The sequence below is a fragment of the Drosophila erecta genome, unplaced genomic scaffold (genome assembly GCF_003286155.1).
Source record: "Drosophila erecta strain 14021-0224.00,06,07 unplaced genomic scaffold, DereRS2 tig00000126-arrow-pilon, whole genome shotgun sequence".
Lineage (NCBI taxonomy): Eukaryota > Metazoa > Arthropoda > Insecta > Diptera > Drosophilidae > Drosophila > Drosophila erecta.
Genome location: NW_020825209.1, coordinates 7,742,290 through 7,751,805, shown reverse-complemented (window position 1 = coordinate 7,751,805; position 9,516 = coordinate 7,742,290). Strand labels below are relative to the sequence as shown.

At 50.5% G+C, this 9,516-nt stretch overlaps 3 protein-coding genes across 5 annotated transcripts; 2 read left to right on the top strand and 1 right to left on the bottom strand.

Annotated features, from left to right (window-relative positions):
• Positions 1–875: 875 nt before the first annotated feature.
• On the top strand, positions 876–3,142 carry LOC6550368 (N-acetylglucosamine-6-phosphate deacetylase). 3 transcript variants are annotated; one of them, XR_003408016.1, is made up of 4 exons: positions 876–1,266; positions 1,937–2,205; positions 2,276–2,808; positions 2,859–3,142. XR_003408016.1 is itself a non-coding variant. In XM_001977829.3 (4 exons), the coding sequence occupies exons 1-4, from the start codon at positions 1,005–1,007 to the stop codon at positions 3,038–3,040; spliced, it is 1,254 nt and encodes a 417-aa protein (XP_001977865.1). In that variant the 5' UTR covers positions 876–1,004; the 3' UTR covers positions 3,041–3,142. The 3 variants fall into 3 exon arrangements, 2 of the variants coding, with proteins under 2 accessions (XP_001977865.1, XP_026837571.1); XM_001977829.3 differs by having other exon boundaries at positions 2,268–2,808; XM_026981770.1 differs by lacking the exon at positions 876–1,266 and having other exon boundaries at positions 2,054–2,205.
• Positions 3,143–3,262: 120 nt separating this feature from the next.
• Positions 3,263–6,526, bottom strand: LOC6550367 (ras-related protein Rab-10). Its single transcript, XM_001977828.3, has 4 exons — positions 6,081–6,526; positions 5,411–5,610; positions 5,260–5,349; positions 3,263–4,786 (listed from the first exon to the last, which is right to left on the bottom strand). Exons 1-4 carry the CDS (start codon positions 6,205–6,207, stop codon positions 4,589–4,591), a joined length of 615 nt encoding a protein of 204 aa, XP_001977864.1. The 5' UTR covers positions 6,208–6,526; the 3' UTR covers positions 3,263–4,588.
• A 153-nt stretch (positions 6,527–6,679) lies between these two features.
• LOC6550366 lies at positions 6,680–9,510 on the top strand. The gene has a single exon (XM_001977827.3). It carries the CDS (start codon positions 6,872–6,874, stop codon positions 8,948–8,950), a length of 2,079 nt encoding a protein of 692 aa, XP_001977863.1. The 5' UTR covers positions 6,680–6,871; the 3' UTR covers positions 8,951–9,510.
• Positions 9,511–9,516: the final 6 nt, after the last annotated feature.

The following is a 9,516-nucleotide window of genomic DNA, read 5'->3' as shown; positions in this document are numbered from 1 at the left end:
AAAATGTTGGCCATTGTGGATTAGCTGAGACAGAGGAGCACCCGGCCGCCAGCAGCCAGCAGCACGTCAAACACGAGGCACTGGAAGAAAAACAAAGTGCATACAGCACCCAGAAGTAACTGAAAAAATAAGAATGCAGCCGCTTTCGCAAAACACAAGCTACTTTTGTGAATTTTCAAGCATATTTCTGTTAAGTACCATCACTCTATTAACATTATTATGTGTCTCACAATTAGAATTGTCTTCTTGATTAGTTTTGCTACTTGGCATAAACACCTTGAAGGAGTTTAAAAGGAAATTGATCTGCAAGCGCCTGTTGTTTGTAGTGCACCTAGGCACTTGAAGCCTTCTGCTGTTGCTGTTTGTGTGCCGTGTCGTCATTATCATTTGCATTTGCATTTTCGGCCTGCTCACCGACGGCTTGTTGGGTAAATATTGCCATATTATGCAGTGTCCACGAGATGCCATCGAAGGAGCCGGCACTTTGGCTATAAAAACAAATTGGAAGGGGTCGGTGGCGCAAGGCCGCGACAACTGGTTAAACAAATTGGCTGTGCACCGGAAACTGCGTTAATTCGCTGAATTTCAATTTGAATCTAGTCGATAACGATTGGCATGAATCGAGTGCCCCCGGCCAGAAGCTGATTGCTACGGCAGGTAGGCAGGTAATCAGTGCTGACGCGCAGTTAGCTGGAGATTATCAATGTTGCTGTATTATTTCAATTCCATAAGTAATGCATATAGGCAGGATTGTACGCTAATGGGCGTTTAGTTCTTATGCAGTCGTATATAACCACCATTTGCATTACAACTTACATGAAGTAGCAACGAAAATACCCAAAAGGCAAGCAATAGCACATGGCTAGGAAGTAGCTGATTTGGCAGCACAACATCTGATTGCTGTTAGGTTCGTTTTTGTTTTTCGTTTTAATTTAGTTTACGCTCCTCTGTTTATTTGCGAGCCATCGCTCCGTGCGCCCGCATCGCCAGCCCCGCTCCCACCAATGGACATCCGGGTGAAGTGCACCGACGAGGAGCCGGAGGCTCTGGAGCAGGAGATCCCGGCGAGAAGACAGCGCCTGCTGCAGTTCACCAACTGCCGCCTGGTGCGCGGCCACCGGATCATCCACGAGGATCTGTGGGTGCGCGACGGTCGGATCGTGAATCCGGAGCCCGTGTTCTTCGACGAGCGGGCCAAGGCCCACTGTCGCATCGACTGCGGAGGAGCCATCGTCGCACCCGGCTACATCGACCTCCAGATCAATGGTGAGCACCTGCCCCGACTCTACTCCCCCTGCTGCACTGGGAAAAGCTCATGACATGTTTGAGCTCTGAACTGCACATAAATCATGGAACATTTCATGGCCGTAGATATAGAGATTACTTTTAGGATCTACATCTAGTCATTTCGTTTTGGCGCCTACTACACTGATTGGAACAAGTGCAACGCACTCCATATTTATGACTCTCCAAGATAACATAGATATAGCTAAAGATATATGTCAAATCAAGAGTTTTCCACATTCAGCATGTTTCCCATATGGAAATTATGTTGCTGGGCTTTTTCGGTGCCACTTTGCCTGGAATTCCATTAATTAATTGGCACTTTCGTCGCGCTCCGATCGGCCGCCAAGGTCATCCATTCAGTTTACCCGTTGACAAGCGGCAAGCCGCAATAGGGAGCACCGTAATCGGAGCGAGTTAATCTTATCGTGACTTCGCAGGCCCCAAGCTACTGAGCTCGACCGCAAGTGGGCTACAGTGGGCCCTTGCAGCGCTGGCCCACTGTGCTCAAACTGAGCCGCGATAAGCTGCCTCTTTGTCTTTGGGGGACAAAGGCTGGACGTGCGATGTAGATAGTCCCTGGTGTGTTATCATATCCATCGAGTAGTGCCATCTAAAGTAGCTTCTAAACCCAAATGCAAATGTTCCACAGGTGGCTATGGCGTGGACTTCTCCCACGACACGGAGACCATCGAGGAGGGCGTGGCCATGGTGGCACGCGGCCTGGTCAAGAGCGGGGTGACCTCCTTCTGCCCCACGCTGGTTACCTCGCCCAGCGACAGCTACCACACCATACTGCCGCGCATTCCCGCAGAGGTTTCCAGGGGAGCCGGCATCCTGGGTATCCATGTCGAGGGTCCGTTCATCAATCCGCAGAAGAAGGGCGCCCATCCGGAGCACTGCATACAGACCATCGATAAGGTGGGAGACCAGTTTTCATTGCAGATTATTTAAATGTAGCCCTGTGTTTGCTTTGCTTGCAGGGACTCAGCACGCTGAAGGAGACGTACGGCTCGCTGGACCGCATCAAGATCATCACCCTGGCGCCGGAGAAGGTCACCGACCCGGAGGTGATTGGCCAGCTGGTGGAACGAGGCATCACCGTGGCCCTGGGCCACTCGATGGCCTCGCTGAGCGATGGCGAGGGAGCCGTGCAGCAGGGCGCCACCCTGATCACGCACCTGTTCAACGCCATGCTGCCGTTCCACCACCGCGATCCCGGCCTGGTGGGACTGCTGGCCTCGGACGCAGTGCCGCACGGAAGGACCGTGTACTTCGGCATCATCTCGGACGGCGTGCACACGCATCCGGCGGCGCTGAGAATCGCCTACCGCACACATCCGCAGGGCCTGATCCTGGTCACGGACGCCATATCGGCGCTGGGACTCGAGGAGGGAGTGCATCACATCGGACAGCTGCCGCTGGAGGTTAAGCAGGGCAAGGCGTTCATCGCAGGCACGGAAACGCTGTGCGGCAGCATCGCCCCGATGGACGAGTGCGTGCGGATCTTCCAGAAGGCGACCGGTGAGTGGGAGATCCCCGATAGAACTCGCATTAAATGCTCCGTTTTGCAGACTGCTCCGTGGTGTACGCCATCGAGGCGGCCACCTTGCATCCAGCTCAGTGCCTGGGGATCGAGCAGCAGAAGGGAACCCTGGACTTTGGCTCGGACGCGGACTTCATTCTTCTGGACGACCAGCTCCGGGTGCTATCCACCTGGATCGCGGGTGTATGTGTTCACCGGACTGCCAAGTAGTACATCGAATGTACGATTGTTGCAATTGATTTTATTTACCTGATGCAGGATGTATTTTATACCGAAGATTCTTCGAATAAATTGTTAAATTTATACACTTCAGTTGCAGTTCGACTGCAGAAATTTGGGATTCCTGTGGCCAGATTCAAATCCATTCTTAATAGTGATGATTGGCCATGGCATTTACCATTTGAAAGCCCCAAATGAACCAAAAATGAGTCATTCGTTTATATGACATGGTTTAGGTTGTTCTTTATATTTTAATCGGTAAATCATTTGGTGTGGACAACTAAACTAAATCCATATACAGTTACAAATAATTGGTTTACACGACAAAAAAAAATGTAGAATAAAATTACAAGGAGACGGGAGGCGAGCGCTTGATGGTGCGTTGGGTTTGGGCGCTCCTCCCAAGTGGATGCGAATGCAAATGCGAATGCTACATTGATGGCGTGCACCGTCCTTACATAGAAACATGGAGATATACACGCGCGCACACCCACGCCCCCTTAAGTGTACACAGATATATATATAAATTGGGTGTGCGAGCGCGAATGCACATAAAAACGATGCGATATACGGTGTGTAGTTATATATATAAAGATATATATATATATATAGGCAATAATCAGAAAACAATTTCGGTACACCTCTATCTCAATCTGGAACTCCCACTGCAACTCCAACTCTGGCCAGGATCTGGCTTGATGAGTGGCCAGGGCACAGAGCAGAGCAGGGCGTCCATCCCCACCCGCTCCATCGAATTCCTCGCTGGCTTAGCATCGACAAACAAAGCGAAAGCAAGCTAGGTATAGGCTATATACTATCCGATGTATAATATGTATAGATGTTCTTTATATCTAGGCGGAAACGCAAAACAAAACGAAACACTAAGTGGGGCGGCAGGGGAGGCGAGTGATGGCGAACGGACGATAGGACGAACGATCAAACGAATGACTGACTGAGTACAGGAATCGTAAGACTATATGTATATCAAAAGTACGTTACAAAAGTTGCTTATGTCTGCGTCCTCGCTATCATTGTCGTTTCGTGTGGCTGGACAGTGGCTGGAACTGATCTTCTGGCCACGTCAGTTAACCGAAATGCAGATCCGCGCTCCTTCTGCGAACGGAGCCGTGTCCAAGTTAGGTGTGCGTTAACTAACGTGGTCCATGCCGCCTGACCATTGCCTGACCACCATCGTCGCTCGGAGTTTTGTAAAGTTGCTTCCAAATGTTCGTATTACAATATCTGTTGCTTGTTGTTAAACTTTAGGTAGGTTGTTTCTGTTGCTTGTTCCATCTGCGTATCCTCGTAATAAGTAAGTTCCCCACGTGCGAGTGACCCCGACCTTATTGCTTTGCTTCCCTTCGTGCGTGCGGAGCAGTTTCAGAAACCGATTCCCAACGCTTCCCGTTCCACTTCGTTCTGTTCCTTTCCGTTCCTATCCGATCCAGTCCAATCCAATCCGTCTTTCGCCGCCTTTCCCACGCACAGCTAAGCACAAACCGGGCCAAAGCACGCCCCGTTCGCCTGGAACGCCGCTTCTTACGCGCAGCACTTGCTGTAGCCCGGCGCCTTCTCTTGGTTCCGGCGGTCGATGATCACGCGCTCCTGGTTCTCCGCCGACTCGCGTCCCGATGTCTTGTCCAGAATGGCCTCGGCCAGCTCGCAGAAGGCCCGCTCGATGTTTATGTTCGATTTGGCGGATGTTTCCATAAACCGAATGCCATGTTCACGGGCAATCTAAACGTGGGCAGAGATGGGAAAGGGGGGCAAATTATTAGCTTGGTAAACAAATTGATCAAACAGACGTGGGGCGTGTGCGATCAATGAGTATCATTCTTAATAAATAACCAGAATAGTTCTAAAATAAATTGTGTGCTTGCCTCTTGCGGAAATTTTCATTTGCTCTGATTAACACGGACATACCATAGGACTAAATATGTAGTTTCGTCTTGATTGTTAGATAACCAAACTCTTTCATTACTTATCTGTCATTGTATCATGTAGCAAAAAGCTATTGGACCTATCCACTAATATATGATCAACTGCCAAACTACTATTTACCTCTGGCTATTAACAAATCAACACATTCTACAAATGCAATGGAATAGAAGGGCACAAGAGCTATAGAATCTAACTTCAGCTATGGATATTTGGGAATCTCTGGGACCGATTGCTGTTTTATGGGGACACCAAGGATGAGGGATGCTCACCGCTTCGCCGCGCTCCTTGTTGACCACCCGCTTGTCCGTCATGTCGCACTTGTTGCCCAGGATCATCTTCTCCACATCCTCGTTGGCGTGCTGAAAGGGGAAAGAACACTTTAGACGGACAAAGGCCATTGCTCGCAGGGGGATCACGTACCTCGTCTATGTTCCGTAACCATTTGACTATATTCTCGAAACTCTTCTCGTTCGTTATGTCATAGACGAGCATTATGCCCATTGCGCCTCGATAATACGAGGTGGTTATCGTGTGGAATCGCTCCTGGCCGGCGGTGTCCCATATTTGCAGCTTGATCTTCTTGCCGCGCAGCTCAACTGTTTTAATTTTGAAATCGATGCCTGGGGAGCAAGTAAAACAAATGTAGTGCGGAAAAACAAACGCAATTAGAGCCGAATGACGTCACGGCGGTGTTATCGATTATATTGGAATTGTAATTTAACAAAATAAAGCAGTTCCACAGTGATATGATGATTCATTACATTCGTATTTGGAGCACGCATTCCAACTAAATGATCACACGTCTGTGTTACGTGTTGCGATCATAGTTTAGAACGAAAAGTTCACGTTCAGGGAGTTATATAGCCACATAAATGACATATTTTGCTCGCTTTTCACTCCATAAGCGATCGAATCAAGCAGTGCGTCCGCCTGTCGATAAGGCAGTACCACGCCCAGTCACACACGCACACACATATATACATATATCCTGGCTGCGCAGCTGACATGTGCGTGTGCGTGTGTGTGCGGTGCGGTGCGGGTGGACAGATGCATGTATGTGCGTTACTTGCGTGTATGTCCCGTTACTCACCTATGGTCGATATGAACGTGGACGTAAATGCATCATCCGAGAACCGGAACAATATGCACGTTTTTCCCACTCCCGAATCGCCGATCAGCAACAGTTTAAAAAGCAAATCGTAGGTTTTCTTTGCCATTTCCAAAACGCAACGATACCCTCGCAGAACAAAGCACAAACACACGCGCACACTCTCACACGCACAGGCACGGGTGCAGGTGACAAGCGATATTATTATTATAAAAGCGTCTGCCTTTTGTCGCGCTTTCTTTCGCTTGTGGCCCCTTATACAATGATCCTGGATCTCGTGTTAGCCCTTTTTTCTTTCCGCTGTTTAAATGCGCCGAATTAATTAATATTTTTCGCTTGCAATTGTTGCTATTAGAACTAGAGCTGGAACATGAAACGATATCTGCTCGATAACACCGATGCTAATCGAAGTGTGGCAGGTTTTATGCACTATCGATTTCTAAAGAGAAGCCCGAGTTTTTAAATCTTAGCTTAGTAACCGAAGTATGTTTTGAGTTATAATGCTTACTCTTGAAACCTCAAATTTGATATTTAGGCCAGTGAACTCATGTAAGTACTGTTTAATTATTACGCGATTTGGCAGCCCCGTACTATCGGTATAACTGTCAATCGATAGGCGCAGACAATAACGCTTTCGGTTATCGGTATCGTAAAATAATAACAATTTCGCAAAATTCCAAACCGATTCGCAAAAAGGTGGATTATTCTCACAAATCAGAGCGGACAACGTTTCGATTGAAGTGATCCCAATCCCAGCCAATCCACCGCAGGCAATGGACATCGACTGGCAGAACGGGCTCACAGAGCTGAAGGACCGGGGCCAGTACCTTCTGCACTCGGAAAAGTGGGCCGACTGCCGCTTTCTGGTGGGTTCCTCGCCCACCCAGCGGCTCATCGCTGGCCACAAGCTGCTGCTGGCCATGGCCTCGCCGGTGTTCGAGCGGATGTTCTATGGCAACCTGCCAGATAAGACGGACCCCATCGTCATACCGGACGTGCAGCCGGAGGCGTTCGAGGCGATGCTGGAGTACATCTACACGGACCGCATCACCATTGGGTCCTTCGACAAGGCCTGCGAGCTGTGCTACGTAGCCAAGAAGTACATGCTGCCCCACGTGGTCACCCGTTGCACCCACTTCCTTTGGGCCGACCTTAGTCCGAAAAACGCCTGCCGGGCGTACGAGTTTGCCAAGCTGTTCGATGAGCCACGCCTCATGCAGAGCAGTATGGACCTAATAGCAGCCAACACGCGCGAGGTGCTGTCCGATCCCAGCTTCCTAGACATCGAGGTCTCCACCCTGATGGCCATACTTGACCAAAATCGCCTGAACATCGACTCCGAGCTGGATCTGTTCAACTGCCTGCTGAAATTCGCCAGTGAGCGGGGCATCCTGAACGAGCCCGGCCAAGAAGAGGCTGCTGGCGGAGGTCAGGTGCTGACCAAGGAGTCGCCCGACAATGCTGCCGGTCATGTGCTGGTCGAAGAGATCAAGATGGAGCCCGATGTGGCGGCCATGGTGCAGCACATGCACCAGGACGACGAGGGTGACAGCTTCGAGACGGACGCAGGCATGGCCTCCACTTCCTCTGGTGCTGTAGTGGCAGCAGCGGCGCCTGCGGCTGCCTCCCCGCCGCTAGACGTGGCTTCCGGCTCTGACGACCTGGTGATTATCGATAGCGACGCTTCCGCCGATGCCGCCGCCAACATGATCAACATCATGGACGCCCAGCGCACCATTCTCGATGGAGCTATGCTCCGGCAGGCGGTCAAAAAGATCCGCTTTCTTACCATGACGCCGCAGCAGTTCGCCGAGGGGCCGGCCCGTTCCAAGCTGCTGCAGCAGCACGAGGCCCTCTCGATCCTGATTAAGATATCCAGTCCCTCGCTCAACGATTGTCACATGCCAGAAGGTTTCTGTGTGTCGCGAAGCACGCGCAACTTCTATGAGTCGGGCCACCGGCACGCCCAGAGAGAACTGTCCTCCTCGTACCGCACTGGAGCCGCTCCCTCAGGCGTCTGTTTCCCGGGTCCGGCAGTCCGCAGCGGAGGTCCTGCCGGCGGCGGAATGATGATGGGCAATGCGCCCCGTTTCGGATCCGTTGGCACTGGATTCAGCTTCGCAGGCGAGGAGTTGGTCATGCGCCCCCCGGACCCAGTGGGCGTCCCACAAGATGCCGCACCGGGGCCAGCCCCACTGCGCTGCTTCGGCGAGGGCTATGAGAACGGAGCGCCAGTCCCAGCGCCCGCCAATGATGATGACGGTGGCGATCGGGGTGCGCCGGCGCCCGCCGGCGGAGCTGCAGCTGGAGGAGCTGGATCCGCAGCTGGAAACTCGCACAACGACATGGTGCGCGCCTACTGTATGCGCTCCCTCACCCGCCAGTTTGACTTCCGCAACACCAGCGTCACGGATGCAGGCGTGACTTTCCAGGTGGACACCAACATCTGGATCTTGGGCGTCCAGGTGCCAACACGTGTGCTGTGTGGCGAGCTGATGACCTCCGCCGGCTTTACGGAGCGTTACACCGAGGTGCTGTACGCCCACATCCAGGACATGCACGGCTCAAGGATCACATACACCCACTGCACGGCACGCGTGCGTTACGACTCGCTGCTGGACATAACGTTCGATCGACCTGTGTACATATACCGGAACCAGATCTACAAGATCTACGTCGTGTTCAACAAGACCGGCTGGTATCCCATGTACTCCTGTGTGCCCGATGCCAACTGCAACCGCGTGAAGTTCATGTTCAACGTGGGCAACCCCACGGAATCCGTTCGTGACGGCCTGATCTACGCAATCATCTTCTCCACGCCCCAGGACCACGGCCGTCACCTGGTCGACTGAATCCTAAGCAATATTAGTTCATTAGTTTAGCTCCTTCCCTGTATTTTCGATGTGATAGACTTTGGTTGGCGTCTTGGCCCATGGAACTTATTTGATCTGTATGCTGGAATTTTCCCATTCTATGTTTACAAGCTGGGAACTAATTGTGCATAGTTTTAACATCACTTACCAATGTATGGATCGTTTGTGTTCTTGGCTGGTTGTTGTATTGGCGAAATACTTAGGATCACCTAGCAAATGAATAGTCTCAATCACGCTTCAGATCAGCAATTGTTTCATAATTTTGTACAAGTTTATTGCCAAGTTCAATTAGTTCTGCTGTATAGCTCTAGCCAATTATGCATTTATTTTTTTGAGTGCTTGATTTAAGCTGCCAGTCCCTCTTAACAAACTCCACTTAAATGTTTTTTTTTTACAAACGTAATTATTTTGCGTTTAGCTTTTATAGATCAACAAGCTAATATTTTAAGACTTATATAAGACTAAATTGGTATATTTCAATTTAATAAAACACATTCAATATATTTCCTAATATCGTCACGTTTGCTGTGCTCAATTGTGAACAT

Coding starts and splice junctions, on each gene's coding strand:
- LOC6550366 (XM_001977827.3), top strand. CDS start 6,872: ATGGACATCGACTGGCAGAACGGGCTCACAGAGCTGAAGGACCGGGGC.
- LOC6550368 (XM_001977829.3), top strand. CDS start 1,005: ATGGACATCCGGGTGAAGTGCACCGACGAGGAGCCGGAGGCTCTGGAG. Junction 1,267..1,936: donor CATCGACCTCCAGATCAATG/GTGAGCACCTGC, acceptor AATGTTCCACAG/GTGGCTATGGCGTGGACTTC. Junction 2,206..2,267: donor GCATACAGACCATCGATAAG/GTGGGAGACCAG, acceptor CTTTGCTTGCAG/GGACTCAGCACGCTGAAGGA.
- LOC6550367 (XM_001977828.3), bottom strand. CDS start 6,207: ATGGCAAAGAAAACCTACGATTTGCTTTTTAAACTGTTGCTGATCGGC. Junction 5,611..6,080: donor CACGTTCATATCGACCATAG/GTGAGTAACGGG, acceptor CTTGCTCCCCAG/GCATCGATTTCAAAATTAAA. Junction 5,350..5,410: donor GGTTACGGAACATAGACGAG/GTACGTGATCCC, acceptor TTCCCCTTTCAG/CACGCCAACGAGGATGTGGA.